The 20,465-nt window shown below is 46.0% G+C and overlaps 1 protein-coding gene and 1 pseudogene across 1 annotated transcript; one reads left to right on the forward strand and one right to left on the reverse strand.

Annotated features, from left to right (window-relative positions):
• The first annotated feature begins 5,740 nt into the window (after positions 1 to 5,740).
• On the forward strand, positions 5,741 to 20,275 carry MRPS25 (mitochondrial ribosomal protein S25). The gene is made up of 4 exons (XM_053669091.1): positions 5,741 to 5,962; positions 10,186 to 10,292; positions 18,180 to 18,267; positions 18,997 to 20,275. The coding sequence occupies exons 1-4, from the start codon at positions 5,829 to 5,831 to the stop codon at positions 19,187 to 19,189; spliced, it is 522 nt and encodes a 173-aa protein (XP_053525066.1). The 5' UTR covers positions 5,741 to 5,828; the 3' UTR covers positions 19,190 to 20,275.
• On the reverse strand, positions 15,967 to 17,140 carry LOC128628014 (40S ribosomal protein S27-like; annotated as a pseudogene).
• Positions 20,276 to 20,465: the final 190 nt, after the last annotated feature.

Genomic DNA, 20,465 nt, shown 5'->3' on the forward strand with positions numbered 1-20,465 from the left:
CGCTGCTACATTCTGACACACTCTTCATTTAGCACTACCAGCAGGCCTGTGAGGTACCGAATACTCGGGTATTCAGTTGTCGAGGTTGAAAGAGGTTAGCATGGCCGGGGCCACACTGCCCGTTGGTGGTGAAATAAGGATTTAAAGCCTGGTCTGCCTGACCCACTTTGCCCTGAGTAGCAGGAAAGGTTTGATCTGGGTCAGGCACAGTGGGTGTGCTCAAAGCATGTGTCTGGTCCAAAGGTGGCAGGAATGGACAGGTTGGGAGCTACTGAGTGGGTTTCTGATATATCACGTGAGCCCCTGGGACAGATTTTTCCAGGGCCTGTGTAGATTACTAAACCAGGAGGAGGTAATATTTAGTGCCCACTGTGGGCCAGACAGAATGCCAAGTACTATGCTTGGATCACCTCATGAAATCTTCCCAACAACCTCAGTTTACAGATGAAAAATGAGTGGTAAAATTAAGCAAGCTCAGGGTTACACCACTTGGATTTCAGTGCAGGCAGGTCTCGACTCCAAAACCCGAACTGCCCTGGGCTGCTTTACATATGGACACTCGGGTTTCTAACACGGGATGGGGCATTTCACGCAGAGGAAGTGCCTTGTGTGGACTGGAATATCAAAAGCTCTTCTGTATAAAACTCTTTAGTAGCCTAGCACAGTTTACAAAATACTTCAGAGCGGACTTCTGGTTTCAGCTCAGGCACAGAGTGTGGAAGTTGTAACTCCTGTCCTTCCAAGAAAACGTTGGGCAAACTGAAAGTCAATGACTTTTCTTGGACTCATCAGAGAGCTGAGTTTACAGGGCAAACTGCCACCCCAGAATCTGGACAGAGGTGAACTCAGACTCACAGCTGCAGCCAGCTTACTCGGCGTGAAGACACTGGAACCGTAGATGTCAGGAACATTTTGAGGAATTGCGGAGGCTGAGTGTGGACTAGCGTGACAGTGAGAAACTCCTGGGGGCCCCAGCATAAGGGAGACCCACATTTCCATGGGTTTTACCTCCAGGAACCCCTCCAGGTTGTCACAGCTAAGAGCTGAGAAAGAGCCTCTGGTGGCGCTGGCAGGCGAAGGGGCAGAGTAATCTCTAAAATAAACAGGGCATTTCAGGGGAAAAGGGCTCAGTAGAGTCTGATCCCACCTGGGGAGGGGCACCCCTTCTACTCGTGGTCTTCCTGTCTTATCTCAGGGAGGGAAAGGTAAAAGAAAACTCCTGTTTTTTCTATAAACTCCACTACTCACACACTTCTGACACTAGATGTATGTATGGACTTTTTCCTACACTGACTACGTTGACACCAGTTGTGTGCCCTTCAGTTTAATGCAGTTTTGACCTTATCTACCTGGAGTTATTGTCAGATCCCTCACACTAAGGGCTCAGTCTGCCCCTACTTCACATCCCATTCGCAAGTGCCGGCCTCTGGTACTTCTGACCCACCAGCTGTTAACTGGGGTTCCCACACCCCCTCCACTGGGTTTGGTAACTTGCTATAATGGCTCACAGAGCTCTGCAAAAGTTAACTTACTAAATTACCAGTTTATTATAAAAGAATTCAATTTAGGAATGGCCAGATGGGAGAGATGCATAAGACAAGGTATGGGAGAAGGGGTGTGGAGTGTGCACGCCTCCTCTGGGCACCCCACTCTCCCGCACCCTGTGGTGCTCACCAACCCGGAAGCTCTCCGAGCCCTTCAGTTAGGGTTTTTGTTGTTGTTATTTTTAATGGAGGCTTCATTACTTGGGCATTGTTGACTACATCCTTGGCCATTAGTGATTAACTCAACCTTGAACCCATCTTCCCTCCCTGGAGGCCAGAAATTGAGGCCATGGGGCTGAAAGTTCCAACCCTCTAATCACACGGTTCTCCTGGCAACCAACCCCCAAACGCTGGGGCTTTCCAAAAGTCACTTCATTTGCATAAACTGGTGTGTTTGACCAGGGACTTGTTATGGATAACCAAAGATGCTCCCTTCGCTTTTATCTCCAGATCTATTTCAGGAATAGAGACAAAACCCAGAGTATGACAAAAGATGCTCCTACCACTAAGTAAATTCCAGGCTTTTAGGAGCTCTGGAACCAGGAACAAAGGCCAAAAATATATTTCTTATTATATCACAGTGTCACAGGGATTAAAAACACTTCTGAAGGTCACAGCCTAGGGACACAGGTCCACTAAAATACTGAGATTTTATCATAAATTAATAGACCAATTCCTCTCCCCCAAACCTTACCACAGCACCAACAGGGCTCCAGTAGTAACAGTGGGTTACAGCTAAAAGAGCTACATAGTACAAATTCTTTGAGGAGGACTATCTAAAGGAAGCCCAAAGGCAAGAGGGGAGTAAAAACAAAGGCTGGGGGAATTTGAGGCCTCTGAAACCTACAGCCATAGCACACAAACACAGATCAACTCCTAATCAGGTTATCATAAGCCCACACACTGTCAGCTTATTTACCTCAGTTCTTATTACCCAATACTGTCAATATTGTCTGACTTCCAACAAAATGACAAGCATGCTAAAAAAAAAAAAAAAAAGCCAAGGGAAAAACACAGTCTGATGAGACAAAGCAAGTACAGAATAGGACATGGCTGGAGTTATCAGACAGGGAATTTAAAATCCCTTGCTATGTTAAGGACTCTAATGGTAACAGTAATATGCAAGAAGAGATGGGTAATGTGAAGCAGAGATAAGAACTCTAGGAGGTGGTCAAAAGGAAATGCTGGGAATAAAAAAAAAACACTGTCACAAAGAATGCCTATGATGGGCTTATCAATAAATTGGACACAGCTGAGGAAAGAATCTGTGCGCTTGAAGGTAGGTCAGCAGAAAGTTTCCTACTGAAATGCAAAAGAAAACAGGAACAACAAAAAAAGAATATTCAAGAACTCTGGGACAATTTCAAAAGATGTAAAATTGGAATACCAGAGGAGAAAAAAGAATGAAGAAGAACTATTTGAGCAACAGTAGCTAAGAACTTCCAAATTAATCACAGTCACCAAACCACAGATCTGGGAAGCTCAAGAGAATACCAGGCAGTATAAATACAAAAAATCTACACATACATACATACATCTATCTGAACTGCAGACACCAAAGACAGAAAATCTTGAAAGTAGCCAGAAGAAAAAAACTAACCTGCAAGAGAAACAAAGATAAGAATTACAGCTGACTGGTCGGAAACCATGCAAGATATCGGGTGTGGAGTGAACATCTTAGAGTGAACCCCACCCTACCCATGAACTTAAGAGTCCTGTTTCTGGCAAAATTATCCTTCAAAAGTGAAGGAGAAATAAAAATGTTCTCAGATCTGACTTCCACCAAGATGGAGGCATAGGTGGAAATGCTGTGCCTTCTCTCACAACCAAGTTTAGAGACAATTAAATATTAGCAACAGAAAACAAAGCCAGAACACAGAAAACTGAACTTTTCGGAAGTCCGATAACAACAATTCTTCAGCCTGACCGGTAAGAGGGGCGAAACCAGCAGCTGGCGGAGCGGGGTTGCACAGGAAAACTCGGTCAGACGGACTCAGGCGCGTGGAATCCAGGCGCAGGGTTGGACCTAGTAAGCGACTCAGCGAGCGACCGCGGGGAAACAGCGAGGGAGCAGGGCTGCGGGTTGACTGTGGTCGCGCTTTCCTGCGCAGATAGACAAGCCAGGGAGTGGGCGGTGAGACTACGGGACTGAGCAGGCCCCACGCAAGCGACAGCACAGAGCGCCGCCATTTCCCTGCTCTGACCCTGCCTCCACATACAGCGTCATAACCTAGCGACTCTGAGTAGCTCAGCCCCGGTGAACCACCTAAGGTTCTGCTCCTCACCCAGCGGCGAGGAACAGCAGAGGAGGTCACCATTTCCCCGCTCTGACCACGTCCCCATATATAGCATCACAACCCAGCGACCTGAGAGTCCAAGGCTCTGCTACTCATACTTAACGGGTGAGAACAGACCAAAAATGGCTCAAGAAGATCTCAAAGCCCCAGAGCCTACAAATCTAAGCAATGAAGAAATAGCAAAACTCTCAGACACACAGTTTAAAACACTGGTGATCAGGATCCTCACAGAACTGGTTGATTATACCCACAAATTAGACAAACATATGAAGGCAAAACTAATTGAAATGAATGGAATTGCACAGGAAACCAATAGTGATGAAAAGGAAACTGGGACTCAAATCAATGGATTGGACCAGAAGAAAGCAAATAATGGCCAAACAGAAAAGAGTCAAGAAGCAAGAATTCAAAAAAAATGAGGAGAGTCTTAGGAACCTCCAGGACATCTTTAAACTCTCCAACATCCAAATTATAGGGGTACCAGAAGGGGGAAAGGCACAGCCACCAGTGGAAAACTTATTTGAACAAATAATAAAGGAGAATTTCCCCAATCTGGCAAAGGCAATAGACTTCCAGGAAATCCAGGAAGCTCAGAGAATCCCAAAGAAGTTGGACCCAAGAAGAAACACACCAAGGCACATCATCATTACATTAGCCAAGATTAAAATGGAGAGAATCCTAGAAGCAGCAAGAGCTAAGGGGACAGTCACCTACAAAGGAGTTCCTATCAGACTGTCAGCAGATTTCTCAAAAGAGACCTTCCAGGCAAGAAGGGGCTGGAAAGAGGTATTCCAAGTCATGAAATCCAAAGACCTACAACCAAGATTGCTCTATCCAGCAAAGCTTTCATTTAGAATGGAGGGACAGATAAGGTGCTTCTCAGATAAGATCAAATTCAAGGAGTTCATCATCACCAAGCCCTTATTATATGAAATGTTAAAGGGACTTATCTAAGAAAAAGAAGTTAAAGAAACATGAACAGTGAAAGGACAGCAAACTCACAGTTATTAACAACCACACCTAAAACAAAAGCAAACTAAAAGGACAGCTAGATCAGGAGTGGAAACATAGAAATGAAGATCTCAAGGAGGGTTAGCAATAGGGGAGTGGGAGGAGGAGAAGGGGAGAGAAGGTACAGAAAATAAGTAGCATAGACAGTAGATAGAAAATTGATGGGGGGGCAAGAATAGTATGGGAAATACAGAATCTAAAGAACTTGAGACACATGGTCATAAACTAAAGGAGGGGTAATGGTGGGGACGGGCGGGGGGTAGGGCGGAGGGGAATGAAGGGGCGAATAGAACAACTGTAATGGCATAATCAATAACAAAAGAAATTAAAAAAAAATGTTCTCAGATCCGTAACAGTAGAACTTCAGGTATGCATCTCATCCATGTCTTGCTTATGAAAAAAATTGATGTCCAGAGCCTGTTAAGTGGCTAAGTATGGAAGGGATATACACAAAGTTTTCTTATTCACTTTGTAAATAAAAATTTTTAGTCAGTTTCTTTGCACAGTTCGAACCCTTCATTTTGAAACTGGAGAAGTCGAGAAAAACTGACTTATTTGAGGTTGAATAGAAAGTTATTCCCCAACTTCGAATAGACACTCAGCTCTCCTTTATTTTCTCCTATAACTTTGTTCTCTGAATGATTGGGTTTGACCTTATTTAAAAATATTTCCCCTTGTGAAGGGGAAGACGAATACACACACAAAAAAATACTCAATGTTTTTAGGAGGGTGCTCTAAAGCGAAGGTGTACTTGTCCGCAGCTCAACTCCCAAATCAAAACACCGCCACCAAGGACTACAAGTTCCAGGTTGCCCCGCAGCACACTCGCGCTGGCCTCGGGGTCGAGTCTCCCAAGAATCTGCGCCGCCGGAAGTGGAAACTGCCCGGAGGGGAAACCCCGCGAGGTCACCGCTGGTAGGCTTTCGCTGCTCGTGTCCCTTCCTGCCTCTGGATTCGCGGCACCGCCACTGTCGACATGCCCATGAAAGGTCGCTTTCCCATCCGCCGCACCCTGCAGTACTTGGGCCAGGGGGATGTTGTATTCAAGGACTCAGTGAAGGTCATGACTGTGAATTACAACACGCACGGGGAGCTGGGCGAAGGTGCCAGGTCAGTGCGAGACCTGTGAGGCCGCCCCGGGTGATTGTAACAACGTGTTAGTAACGTGGAGACTTGGATCTGCGCTTAATTCTGGGTCTGGACCCCCGAAGTTGGTGCTGTTGCCACCATTTTGTAGAATTGTGGAGTAATTCCTCCACAGCCAGAAGAGAACAGCGGGGCCACGCTGTGCCGGCTGACTTGGGGGAGGGGAGGGAGGGGCCCCTTCCTCCTCTTTCCCCCGGGGTGGAGGACAGGGCTAACCCGGGGAGACCTCAGCCACTTTAACCACCTGTGCCCCTGGGCCAGCATTTGGGAAGAGCTGCGGGCGGTCTGGGTAGAACGCAGTCTAGGGCGACAGACCTTGCTGGGGTCCCATTCCATTTGCTGCTGGCTTTGGGCTAGTCGATCCTCCTCAGTGTCCCAAACGGGGGTGATAGCAACGCCCCAGGGCCGATGTGGGGATGCACTGAGAGAAGTAAGAGCCGCTGGAATTTATTGAGTTCTTTTATGTGCAGCACGTTCTGAATGCTTCTTGTGTATTCTCTCCATTTGGTCTCTTAAGGAATCTCATTGTTATACTCACCCTGGGCATGAAGAAATGCAACGAGAGGTTAGGTAACTTGTCCAAAGTATCACAGCTAGTGAGTGGTGGCTCTCAAAGTGCAGCTTTTTTGGTAGGACTTCTCACCGTTATAATTAAGTGACTAGTCAACTGTGTAGTGACACCCTCACCCGCCTCCGGAATTCATGGTTTTCAGCCTGGGGCAGTCAATGAGTGTAAGCTTGCAAGTGGAAGGTTTTAATTGAACCTTGAGACAACAGCCGTGCTTTGGGCTTCTCTGGTACTAAGTATAAATTTATTGAGTGCCAGCTGACTGTTCGGCTCTGCTGTGTGCTGGGAATTCATCAGTGACTAAGAAGAAAGTACTGCCCTGCAGAACTTTGAGATCAGGTGTGTGGAATGGATCAGAATGAGACATGAGAGCAACTCCCTGTGAAGGAAGGGTGGTCTCTAATGGAGGGGCCCTCACTGCACAGCTGTTCCGGGATAGCTGTAGCTACCTCTTAGCCATTTGTCACCCCCCCCCCCCCAGGAACCCAAGAACTTGGACCTGCTTCCATGGGATCATTGGTCACCCTTCATAACCCACTGTGCACACATCCACACCAGAAATAACGAGGCTGAGGCCAGGCAGGCAGCAGAAAGGAGAGAAGCAAGAAATCACGAGGCTGAGGCCAGGCAGGCAGCAGAAAGGAGAGAAGCAGGCTGCACGGGCCTGCATGAACTGGAAAAACATGCCCTGTCTCAAGGGGCCATTCACTGTTTGGCCACATCTACCTATGTCTGGTCTAGGAGAATTTCAGATTTGTTAAGAGGCCAGAAGTTCAGATTTTTATGTTAGTATCTGGTATTTAAATGACCAACCAGTCAAAATAGGCTTGCAAGCCTTAGTGTCACCTACTTAAGTATTTTAATACCCTTTAGGTAAATAGGATACAAATAGCTACAGTGTGTTTTCCGTTCCCACTTGTGCCTTTTTTTGTGATTTCGTACCCTTGGGTTTGAGAGCCTGCCTGGCTTGTGCTTTCCAGCTCCACAGGTCTTTTTGTCATGTGCCCTCAGCATTTCAGCTGTTCCTCCATTCCAGGTGCTGCTGGCCAGACTACAGCCCCAGGGTAGCCAGAGTCTTGGGCTGTCCTCTGGGCATGTGGGGGAGCTGCCTTGTTCAGTGCCTGAGGACTGAGTCCCCTGGCACAGGCGTTCTTGCTGTTAGGATGCAGTAAGAGAAGTGACAGCTGTGAGCATTTATTGAGTTCTGGGTTTAGCCCTGAGCCTCAGGCTCTAGGTGGGCTGGATAATTTGATAGGGACAAAACAGAGTGGAAGACGTCCAGATGCAAATCAGTCTTGGCTCTTTGACTTACCAGTTGTTGACATAGGGCAGTTGACTGACTTTTTAGGTTTTCCTTAGTTGTATGTAAAAGTCTACCTTCCAGGGTTGCAGTGAGGGTTCGAGAGTAAAGTGCCTAGTAAGGTGTCGTTTATAAAGCAATTGCTCAACTAAAGGTCACTTACCATGGCTAACTTTCTCCCCAGTGCTTCAGCAAGAACCACTTGAAGATCCTGTTGAATCTTTAGGAGTTTTAGGTGTGAAAAGTTCCCACATGGATATGTCTTGTTTTATTTGTACTGAACCCCGTGATACTGGGGTGGGCCCAGGGAGGTACGGCCTTTGAGCTTCCGGCCCGTGTGCTGTCCTGGTTTGCAGCTTCTTCCTCTAGAGGCAACAGCTTTCAACTTTTAACCATTTAACTAGACTTTTCCCTCCGTATCGTTAAATAACTTACTTAGAAGGCTATTATTTCCTTAGCTTTAGAATCATCCAGTACCTTGTCACCAAGGAACATGAAGATTCAGCTCTTTCACCGCCACTTCCATTCCCCACACTCAGCGTGTGTGTACTGCCCGACCCCCCGAGCCCAGCCTTCCCAATAGTCTTTTCAAAGTTTTGGATAGAACAATATTCAGTGTTTAAATTAACAATATCGTGAACATCATACACAGTTGAGCCAAATAGACTACTCTGATTATTTTTCCTTTTCGTTTTTGCAGAGGTTTTTGTTTTCCCTGGAATTAATGATTGTCATTGTTTTTCTTTTCTTTCTGCCCCAATTATGGAGTCTCCCCAACAAAATGGTCACACAGTCAGGCTTTCTGTTGATTCTCTCAATTTTATCATCCTGAAAATAGACGTCAGGCTCTATTGTGGACTGTTGTCCTGCGTTGCCATCTTCTTGGCGTCAACACTGAGGCACAGAGCACTAACTTGCGTCACATGGCTGGGAGGTAGTAGTTGGGCAACTGTGCTTCTGTCCTGTGTACCACTCCTACCTTTCTGTCCTGTGGTGTGTGGGGCAGGGTGGGCAGCAGGAAGCCAAGGGAGCATTTAAATTCACATCATCTGGGGAGCCTTTAGTTAAGGGACTATTTACAAAGGTTTGGGTATGACGAGGGAAAGAAACCACAGGAACAGTGCAGCGTCCCCAGTCTAGGCTTGCAGAAGTGGCGGGGAGTTGGAGAGGGCTGCCTGGGATTAGCCAGGGGACGGGCCAGGACGTGGGCCAGGGAAATAAGCGCCTTGGCTCTACTCCTTCCTTCCAGCCTTTGCCAGTGCTCGCTGTTGGCCAAACGCAACAGAATCCAGAGGGCAAGGAGTCCTGTTTCCACAGCCCACGGGAGGTGCCGTTCAGGATGGAAGGAGGGGAGAGGGACGCAGAGAGAGAGTTGTGATTTAGTAAGTCCTCTGTTGAGGGGCATGTGAGTCGTTTTCGTTTCTCTGCTGTAAGAAATAATGCCGTAGTAAGCCTCACATGTGTCTTTGCATTCAAACATAAAAATATATAAAAGCAGAAGTGAAATTGAGTCAAAATCTATGCTTTAAAAATTTTGCTAGTTCGAAATTTTAACTCTGAAGAGGTTAAACCGTTTAATATTGTTAATGAAATGTATCCTAAATTTGCAATTTACGAGAATAACAATATTTTAATCTACATGACTTTATTGGGAAGGTGGGCTGTTTGCCTCGGCCTGTTGGTGGCCTTTGCCTTTTGTTCAACTGTAACTCTCACTGACTGTGTGTAAAACTGTCACAAGGTAATTGGCCTTTTGTTTTGTGTTTTACAAACACTTTTCCCTTTGGTTTGGTGAATGTTTTGTTTTTGGTAAATTTTGCCATGCAAAAGTTTTAACGTAGTCACCCTTTAAACTTTCTAAGTGTAAAGGTTTTACCAATTCTAGATCGTAAAGATTTCTCGCGTGTGTTTTCATGTTCTTAAATGTCAGTAGACATGAGGCGCACGCCCGTAGTGTGCAGCTCAATGAATTCTGCGTGTGGATGCACCCGTGGAACCACCATTCACGTGAACTGAGGACATCCCAGATTCTCTCTTCCGTGTGTACTTCTGCTCTGGTGCATTTTAGGTTGGTGCGCAGTGTGAGGCGGGGCCACTGATTTCTCATCCGTCAGAGGACGGACCTCGGGTCTGGACCCCGTGCTCAGGGAGTACACTGGCGCATTCTGGAAAGCGACTTTTCTCAGCCGTTTTGGGGATCAGGGTCCTCTGAGAATCTGATGAAAGTTTTGTTCTTTTTTCCTAGAAAAATAATTAAGCAGGTCGCACAGTTTTAGGTTCAAAAGTCTTGTTTAATGGGTTCAATTTTTTTCTTTGCAGGAAATTTGTGTTTTTCAACATACCTCAGATCCAATACAAAAACCCTTGGGTGCAGATCATGATGTTTAAGAACATGACCCCATCACCCTTCCTTCGATTCTATTTAGGTGAGTGCGGGGGCCTCCGCTCTGGTCTGGGACTGTCTTTCCTCCCTCGCGAGGCACAAGCTCCTGTGAAACCAACACTCCTCCTGTCACCTTGGCTTCAGTGGCCGTTGAGATCTGGGTGCTTTTTCCCACTCCTGCCTCGTCTCCTGTTGCCTCCATATGTCTTTCTTACATGCCTCACACCACACACGCTGTTTTTTCCAAACTCCCTCACCATACTTTGCTTTGATGCCTTTGCTCATGTTGGTCCCTCTGCTGAAATCCTGTTTCTACTTTTTTTTTCTAATTTAATTTTTAAAAAATCCTTCAAGACTCACCTTGGGCACTACTTCTTCCAGGAAAGCTCTGCGGCACACTTAGATCGGCCCTCCTCTGTCTCCCAGGGCCCCTCTCCTGGCACTGGACCAGCGCCTGTTTGTGCATCGTCTCTGTACCAAGTTGTACTTACTCAGTTAAATGGGGCTCAGGGACTGGAAGTCAGAAGACCAGATGTCTTGGTCCAGCTCTTAGTCATTCTGACTCTGAGCGAGAAAATGCCCATTGCTTTATTTCTCAAGTAAAGGCGTATTTCTCAGCATCGGTCTTACACAGTGAAGTGAATCAAATGAAGTGTAGATTGGAAAATGCTTCGGGAAACAAAATCATGGTCTTTCATTTTACTGCTGGCAGGAATGGCCAGAGCATTCAGCAAACATGTCATGCCAGGACCCGCAGGCTTGGGGGTCAGGGAACCATACAAAGATCCCCGCCCCTGCGGAGATGGACTCTACCAGAGGAGACAGAGGAATAAGAAACTTAGTAAGATATTATGTTAGAATAAGATAAGTGCTATGAAAAAAAGATAGAGGTTAAGTGGGTGGTGGAGAGAATGGTGGTGGTATGATACTTTTGTGTATGTCTTTTGTGTTTGCATTTAAATTAACTTTACTGAGCTCTGGCTGGTGTAGCCCAGTGGACTGAGCACTGGACAGTGAACCAAAGGGTCGTTGGTTTGATGCCCACTCAGGACACATGCTGGGGTTGCAGGCCAGGTCCCCAGTAGGGGGTGCTCGAGAGACAACCACACACTGATGTTTCTCTCCTCCTTTCTCCTTTCCCCTCTGCCTACAAATAAATAAATAACCTTGAAAAATGCAACTTTATTGAGTTATAATTTACCTATAATAAATGTGCAGGTCTAATGTGTATAGATCAATGAGTTCTGCCAGTTAATGTTTCTGTGTCTCAACTTTTCCAAAGGGGATGGAGAACATTTCTGCTTCTCAAGAAAGTTCTTGAGATATTAGCAGGAATATCGCTATATTCCTGCTAATTCCCCCTACCAGCAGAGGCAAGCATGGTTATGATTTCTTTCACCATAAAATAGTGTTGCTTCAGAACTTCATATAAATAGAATCTCACAGTATGTACTTTGTATCTGGCTTTTACTCATGATTTTGTGATTCAGCTATGTTATATGGATCAGTAGTTTATTCATTTTTATTAAGTACTATTCCATCATAGGAATGTACCAGTTTATTTACCCACTCACCTGTTGATGAACACCTGGGTTTTTGTTAGATGCCAGGACGGAAGTATGAGATTTATCGGAGATAAAAGAGAGAGGGAGGAGGGATGGGCAGGGCAAGTCTTCATATGGCAAAACAGAACAGGTCCCACGCCTCTAAAAGGAGGAGGAGGAGGAGGAGGAGGAAGGAGGTGTGGACAGGCAGCCCCTCATGGGGACAGAGCTCTTAGAAGTCTGGGCCAGCCTAGTGGGAAGTTGCATCTGCACTTTGGGTAGAAATAGCCAGGTCCTAGACCTAGGCCGGGGGCGCCTGGGCCTGGCTCTGGTGTTGCTTGGTGGACCCCAAAACATAGCAGCTGGGCTGCCGGCTGGCAGCTCCTTGCAGGAAGGCTTTCTTGAAGGGAGGTGTGAGTGGCAGGCCTCCCTGGCTGTGAAGGGTTGTTTCCAGTTTGGCTACTAAGTGTGTCCGTCAGCACCTTCTTACACAAGGCGTCTCTGGACACAGGTGCTCCGCTCTCTCCAGGGCCTCTGAAGGATGGGATTGCTGGGTCACAGACTAGGCACGTGCTGTCCTTAGAAACTGCCCAGCAGGCTTCCAAAATGACTGGGCCATCACCTCACCCTGTAGGCAGCAGGGTGTGGGTCACGGTGGCCCCACACCCTCACCCAGATTGGTGGTGTTACTTCAGATGAACACAAACGTGGTGGTTTAAAGCAACACAAGTTTTGTGTCTTCTGGTTCTGTAGGTCAGAAGACCTGCCGAGTCTAAAGTCAAGGTGTCAGCAGAGCCTTCTGTTCCGGAGGCTCTGCAGGAAAGTCCATCTCCATGCCCCTCCCAGCTTCTAGAGGTCACCCCTGTTCTTCGGCTTGTGGCTCTGTCCTCAGTCTTCAGAGCCAGTAATGACACGTACCTATCTGGCCATTCTGCCATAGACACATGTCCCTCTGACTACTGCCCGGGTAGGTTCTCCGATTTTAAGGCCTATGTGATTGAATTGGGCCCACCAAATAAGGACAATGTCCTCATCGCCAAGTCCTTAACGTTAATCACCTCCAGAGTCCCTTTTGCCACATAAAGTGACATATTTACAGGTTCTGGGGGATTAGGACAGGGACATCTTTGGGGGCTGTTATTTCACTCATATTGTCTTAAATTTTAGCCATCCCAATGGATTTTAATTTGCTTTTCCCTGTGGGTAACGTTTTTTCTATGTGCTTACTGGCTATTCATATATGTATTTCTTTTGTAAAGAGACTATTGTATCTTTTATCCATTAAAGAAATGGGCTTTAAAAGATTGTTTAAAAATTCTGGATGTAATTACTTTGTCAGTTATATGTATTGTGAGTATTTTTTCTTTATGGCTTGCTTTTCCTTTTCTTAGTGGGTTTTTTTTTTTTTTTTACTCCTTACCTGAGGACTTTTTTTAAAAAAAATTTTTTATTGATTATGCTGTTACAGTTGTTCTATTCCCCCTTTCATTCCCCTCCCCCCTAGCCCCCATCCCCACCATTACCCCCCCTTTAGTTTATGACCATGTGTCTCAAGTCCTTTAGATTCTATATTTCCCATGCTATTCTTGACCCCCCATCTATTTTCTATCTACTGTCTATGCTACTTATTTTCTGTACCTTCTCCCCCCTTCTCCTCCTCCCACTCCCCTGTTGCTAACCCTCCTTGAGATCTTCATTTCTATGTTTCCACTCCTGATCTAGCTGTCCTTTTAGTTTGCTTTTGTTTTAGGTGTGGTTGTTAATAACTGTGAGTTTGCTGTCCTTTCACTGTTCATGTTTTTTTAACTTCTTTTTCTTAGATAAGTCCTTTTAACATTTCATATAATAAGGGCTTGGTGATGATGAACTCCTTGAATTTGATCTTATCTGAGAAGCACCTTATCTGTCCTTCCATTCTAAATGAAAGTTTTGCTGGATAGAACAATCTTGGTTGTAGGTCTTTGGATTTCATGACTTGGAATACCTCTTTCCAGCCCCTTCTTGCCTGGAAGGTCTCTTTTGAGAAATCTGCTGACAGTCTGATGGGGACTCCTTTGTAGGTGACTGTCCCCTTAGCTCTTGCTGCTTCAAGGATTCTCTCCTTCATTTTAATCTTGGCTAATATAATGATGATGTGCCTTGGTGTGTTTCTTCTTGGGTCCAACTTCTTTGGGACTCTCTGAGCTTCCTGGATTTCCTGGAAGTCTATTTCCTTTGCCAGATTGGGGAATTCTCCTTTATTATTTGTTCAAATAAGTTTTCCACTGGTGGCTGTGCCTTTCCCCCTCCTGGTACCCCTATAATTCGGATGTTGGAGCGTTTAAAGATGTCCTGGAGGTTCCTAAGACTCTCCTCATTTCTTTGAATTCTTGCTTCTTGACTCTTTTCTGTTTGGCCATTATTTGCTTTCTTCTGGTCCACTCCATTGATTTGAGTCCCAGTTTCCTTTTCATTGCTATTGGTGTCCTGTGCAATTCCATTCATTTCAGTTAGTTTCGCCTTCATATATTTGTCTAATTTGTGGGTATAATCAACCAGTTCTGTGAGGATCCTGATGACCAGTGTTTTAAACTGTGCGTCTGAGAGTTTTGCTATTTCTTCATCGCTTAGATCTATGGGCTCTGGGGCTTTGAGATCTTCTTGCGACATTTTTGGTCTGTTCTCGCCCTTTAAGTGTGAGAAGCGGTGCCTTGGACTCCCAGGTCACTGGGTTGTGACGCTGTATGTGGGGGCGTGGTCAGAGCGGGAAATGGCGACCCCCTCTGCTGTTCCTTGCTGCTGGGTGAGGAACAGCGCCTTAGGTGGTTCACCCAGGCCGGGCCACTCAGAGTTGCTGGGTTATGACGCTGTATGTGGAGGTGGAGTCAGCGCAGGGAAATGGCGGCGCCCTCCACTGCCGCTTGCCGCGGGGACCCCCGGGCCCTGGTCCAACCGCCCACTCCCTTGCCTGTCTGACCTCGCACAAATGCGCGACCGCAGTGAACACGCAGCACCGCTCCTCTGCTGTCTCCCCAGCAGTCGCTCACCTGGTTGCTCGCTCTGTTGCTCACTAGGTCCAACCCTGCGCCTGGATTCCGCGCGTCTGGGTTCCGTGCCTGAGTCCGTCTGACCGAGTTTTCCTGTGCAACCCCACTTCACCAGCCGCTGGTTTCGCCTCTTACCGGTCAGGCTGAAGAATTTGTTGTTAACGGACTTCCGAAAAGTTCAATTTTCCGTGTTCTGGCTGTGTTTTCTGTTGCTAATATTTAGTTGTCTCTAAACTTGGTTGTGTGAGAAGGCACATCCACCTATGCCTCCATCTTGGCGGAAGTCTCAGGACTTTTTTATTTCATTGCTTTGAGAGCAAGGAAGGGAGAGAGAAACATTGATGTGAGAGAGAAACATGGACTGGTTGCCTCCCATGCTTGCCCGGAGCAGGGATCATAAGCTCCCAGGTGACTGGCAACCTTTCGTTTATGGGATGATGCCCCCACCCACCAAGCCGCGGGGTCCAGGGCTTCGTGGTGGCTTTGGAAGAGCACAAGTTTTTGTTTTGAGAAACCCCAGCTTATCAGTTGTTTTCTGTTGTGTTTAGTGCTTTTCGTGTCCTGTCCAAGAAATCTCTGCCCACCCCAAGATTGCAAAGATTTTTCTCATCTTTTCTTTAGACATTTTATAGTTTTAGATTTTACATTTAGGTCTGTGCTTTAGTTTGAGTTATTTCCTGGGTATTAAGTAAGGATAGAGATTGAAGTTCGTTTTTGTTTTCTTGGATTCATGATACTCAGCTGTTACACGACCATGTGTTGGACAGCTACCCCTCCCCTACCGAATGCCGTGACATCTGTCAGGAGTCGACCCAGACAGTCGGCCGTGCGAAGGTATGCAGTGCTGACTCGGGCTCCATCACAGGCGAACCTGGAAAGTATTATGTTAGGGAAAGAAGCCAGATACAAAAGGCCACACATTTTGCATGATTCCATTTATGTGGAATGTCCAGAACAGGCCAGTCTGTAGAGAGAGACAGTGGTTGCCAGGGAGGGGGGCGGTGCTGCGAGTAGGAAGTGACTGCTTAATTGGGGAAGGGTTTCTCTTTGGGATGATGAGAAAGTTTGGAACTCCATAATGGTGATAGTTTTGCATTTTTGAATGTACCAAAACCCACCAAGTTACATACTTTAAAATGGTTAAAGTGGTAAATTTTATGTTGTGTATTTTACCATAAACAAAAAAATCACTTGGTCGTCTGTTTCTGAGACTCCTCATCCTTTCACTGTTTTATGCCTGCCCTTACACTAATACCACTTTCTTGGTTTTTGTAGCTTCTTAAGTGTTAAGATCAGGTAGTATAAATCCAACTCTGCTCTTTTCTTTTCTCCCAAAATTACTTTGGCTAGTCTAAGTTCTTTGCATTTCCATATAAACTTTAAAACTTAGCCAGTTTCTAGAAAAAAAGCTTGCTGAGATTTTGATTGGAATTTCACTATAACTCATTTTGTGAAGAATGGACATTTTAACAATATTGACTATGCTTTGTGACTACTGTAAATGGTATTTTTAAAAAAATATTTTGAGAGAGGGGAAGGGAGGTCAGAAAGGGGAACATTCATGTGTGGTTGCCTCTCGTGTGCCTCCTCCTGGGAACCTGGCCCTGCAACCCAGGCATGTGCCCTGACCGGGAATCGAACTGCCAACCCTTTGGCTTACAGTCCACAGAGCCACACCAACCAAGGCTGTAAATTGTATTTTTAAATATTTTATTTTTCAGTTAGTACAGTTGATTTTGCAAGACTGTGTCTTGCAACCTTGCTATAAACCCACTTATTTGTTTTATTTTCTAAATTCTTTGGAATGTTCTACATACAGTCATGTCATCTACAAATATAGTTTTCTTTCCCAATTTTTTTCTTTTTGTCTTAATTCATTGGCTAAATTGGCTGTAATAGTTTGCATTTTTTACTAGTAATGTAGGAAAGTTCCTGTTACTCTGCATCCTCACTAGCACTTGGTATTGTCCATTTCAAAAATTTTAAGCCATTCTAGTATCTTTTTTTTTTTTAATACAAAATGTGTTATTGGGATGGTTCCCTCCCTACTCATCTTGACTCAAGTGCTTTTCCTTTGGAAGGAGCATCCTTCTGGAAGCCTTGCTTTTTCCTCCTGTGGGCTGATGGAGCACAGGGGGGCAGCCCACACACCAGACTGTCGTTTGTGCACGGCTAAAGGTGGTGCTGATTTTACAGCATCCCGGGCATTCCACACCCACGACGCAGGAACTGGGGCTCTGCACCAGGCGCTGCTTCTTGTGTTGCCGCCTCTCTTCTGGACAGGGACGAAGGTCTCTGGCGAGAGGCGTGTTGTGGGGAGGTTGTCACCACTGGCCTCACTGTAGTTTTAATTTTCTTTCATTTTCCTGAAGACTAAGTATCTATGCTTATTATCTTTTTTTCCCTTAAATGTTTATTCAACCATTTTGCCCATTTTTTTGTTGGACTGTGAGAGCTGTGGGAGTTCTTTGTATAGTCAAGAGCCAGGTCCTCGGTCAGATGTATGCGTTATGAACATAATCCCCCAGTCTGTTGCTTATGGTATCTTTTGAAGCACACAAGTTTTGAATTTTAAGTCCAAATTATCAGATTTTCTCTATGGATGATGTTTTTGATGTCATATCTAAAAACCTTTGCCTTTCAAAAAGTTTTATAGACATTTTAGTTCTTACCATTCAGGTTTGGTCCATTTTGAGATTTTTGTTTGTTTCTTCTTTTTTTAATATTGGAAAGTAAGGTCTAAATTCATTTATTTGCATGACCATATCTAGTTGTCCCAGCACCATTAGTGTAAAGGATTGTTTTTCCTCACTGAATTGTTTGGCATCTTTGCTGAAAATCAGCCAGCCGTTAAGTATAAGGGTTTATTTCCAGACTCAGTTCCGTGCCATTACTGTGTAGTCTTCTCCTAAGGACTGCACGACTTGATTACTGTAGCTTATAGTAAATATGACATTGGAAAATGAACAGCCTTCCATTTTCTTGTTTATCAGAATTGTTTTGCATGAATTTTAGGCTCAACTTGTCAGTTTCACACAAATATCCACTGAGATTTTGGTGGGGATTGCTTTGAATCTGTAGACAAGTTTGGGGAGGATTGCCATGTTACTGATACCGAATCTTTCTATCCACAAACATGGAGCTTCTATGAAATTGTGTGCTTTTGGACATGCCTAAAATTTGTCCATTCATGTTTAAGAAATGTGGGAAAAGAGTAGTATATTATGGGTTATGTAAACAAATATATTTGCTTTACTGTTAAAATATTTCTCCACTAAAAGCAAATCCCAAATCACTACCATTTGAGGGTGAGGGGTGTGATTCCAAGTTCTCAGTACTCAGCTTACTTCCTGTTTCCAGATTCTGGTGAGCAGGTTCTCGTGGATGTGGAGACCAAGAGCAATAAAGAGATCGTGGAGCACATCAAAAAAATCCTGGGGAAGAATGAGTGAGTGGCTGGGGTTGACCTGGAGGGAGCAAACATCTCAGCCCAGATACTTGGAGAGAGAGGAAAGGAGGGATGTGTTGGGACAGGTGTCGAGAGGGCAGGCTCTCTGACAGCGAGTCAGAAGCTCACCTGGAGGGTCTGTTCCATGTGCTTGGCTGCTCACCAAGATGTGTGGCTGTAAGTCACTGAGCCTCTGAGCTGTAACTCCTTCCCCTGTGAAGTGGGGATAAACGTTATCCCTTCCTCCTGAGGTCAGTGGAAGCAGAGATGCAGCTAAAATACTTGCTCTCTGTGGCCAAAAACATGCCCCAGCTTGGCGATAGTGGGTGTCCAACCCCAGAGCCTGCTGTGACATGTCCGAGGGAAGGGAGGGAAGCTGAGAATGTCTGAGAAAGCAGACAGGCATTTCCAGGCCCTCTCATCCTGCTTGTCCCATAGTCAGACACAGGGTTGCCCCTGGCTATGTGTTCCAAGCTGATTATTGCTGTGCGGGCCTGGGGTGAAGTGTGCTTCCCAGGTGGTCTCCTCCCTGGGGCTTAACACTGCCTGCATGCCAAAGGCCTCACCTATGGTGAGGGGAGGGATGGGTTTGGGGAGTGGGGAGCAAGTTAGACACGGGAGATCCAGGTCTCCCTGGCAGGTGGTGGGGTTCACTCTGAGTAGTTCTGTGCTTCCCAGAGGATCAGAGCAATGTTGCCAATACCTTGTTGTTTTTGTGCTCTTTGGTAGGGCAACCCTCAAGAGAGAGGAGCAGGAGAAAAAGCAGCTTTCTCACCCCGCTCACTTTGGACCTCGAAAGTATTGCCTGCGGGAGTGCATCTGTGAGGTGGAAGGGCAGGTGCCCTGCCCAGCCCTGGTGCCGCTGCCCAAGGAGATGACAGGGAAGTACAAAGCAGCTTTGAAAGCTAGTACCCAGGACTAAGGCCCCAGGCCTGTGGGTTAGGGTTACCTTGGGCATAGGGTAACCCTATGCCCAATAGTCTCTCTGGCTGTCCCCAGAGAGACTGTGAAAATAAAGTGCCCCTTGATCACTCCAGCAGCATGGTATGTATCCAGTCTGGTACGAGGAGGAAGACCTGCATGGGGACAGGGCTTTGGGATCAGGCTGTTAAGGAGACAGACAGCCTGTTGATACCCCTGCATTGACCTTGTGGCCTTTTCCCAGTCTCCACTGGTTTCAGCATCTCTTCCAGACCCTGCTCTGGAGAATTAAGAGTTGCTGTGGTTGAGTTTGGTTGAGGCCATCCATAGCTGACAGTATGGATGTCCCCTCCATTCAGACTCTGGTTATTTTTCAGAAGTTCTAGAGCAAACCTTCATGCAGTGCTCACTTTTAAAACTAAAGCCAACTGATCCTTTCCTCCCGAGGGGCCTGACTATGGGCATGGCAGAGATGCAGGAAGCCCCGGTGGCCTGCAGAGACCAGCGTCCCTTAGGAATGCATCCACCGGTGAGCCAGCCCCTGTAGTCCCAGCCCCGTAGCAGGTAGGTTTTACAGACCCTGGAGGAAGAGAGAAGGCGCCTACGGATCAAGACTTTTGGGCCCTTCTCTGAGTGGCTGATGTTGGAGGCTGCCTCTCAGTTCACTGTCTTGGTTTGTTCAGTTCTTTAAGTTTTGGAAGAGGTCTGCCTAGTAGTTCTTTCCTCTTTAAGGACACTGATATTTCTAACACTTTAGTGTGCTGGTTTTAGCCATTAGGAGACATCAAAGCCCTCTGAGGTTCACTGTAACAAGTGAAGGGCCAGCTGGACTACAGACCCGTGCAAATACAGACCGGGAGACTTTGCCCAGTGGGATGCAGCAAGAAGGTGGGCGTAGAAGAGCAGGCGTTAGGTCCAGGTTCCTCTCTGATGAGACACTTCCTTGGTTGAGGTCTGACCATCTCTGTAAAATGGGAAGAGGGCATCACCCCATAAGGTGGTGAGCTGTGGGAAATGAGGTGAAACTAGAATGTTTTATTTGAATGTTGGAGATTATTCCATTAAATTAAGTCTGGCTCTTTTTACATTTGATGTGTAAGTTATGGTTTACTGTGACTTTGTACCAGACCTGTGTTCAGGGTGATAGCTTTGGCGGGGTTGGGAGGGGTAAGGGGGTGTGTGGGTCTAACGTGACTAACTGGCAGGCTTACTCAGTTTTGTTCAACTGAAATTCAAAATCTTGGTACCTTCTATCCCATCAACATTTTCTAGCCCAC

Source organism: Artibeus jamaicensis, unplaced genomic scaffold (assembly GCF_021234435.1).
Source record: "Artibeus jamaicensis isolate MK-2021 breed Jamaican fruit bat unplaced genomic scaffold, CSHL_Jam_final contig_519, whole genome shotgun sequence".
Classification (NCBI taxonomy): domain Eukaryota; kingdom Metazoa; phylum Chordata; class Mammalia; order Chiroptera; family Phyllostomidae; genus Artibeus; species Artibeus jamaicensis.

Bases quoted from the DNA above. Each gene is read 5' to 3' on its own strand.
- MRPS25 (XM_053669091.1), top strand. From the start codon at position 5,829: ATGCCCATGAAAGGTCGCTTTCCCATCCGCCGCACCCTGCAGTACTTG. The intron at 5,963-10,185 runs GTCAGTGCGAGA...TTTTCTTTGCAG, and splicing joins GAGCTGGGCGAAGGTGCCAG to GAAATTTGTGTTTTTCAACA. The intron at 10,293-18,179 runs GTGAGTGCGGGG...TCCTGTTTCCAG, and splicing joins CTTCCTTCGATTCTATTTAG to ATTCTGGTGAGCAGGTTCTC.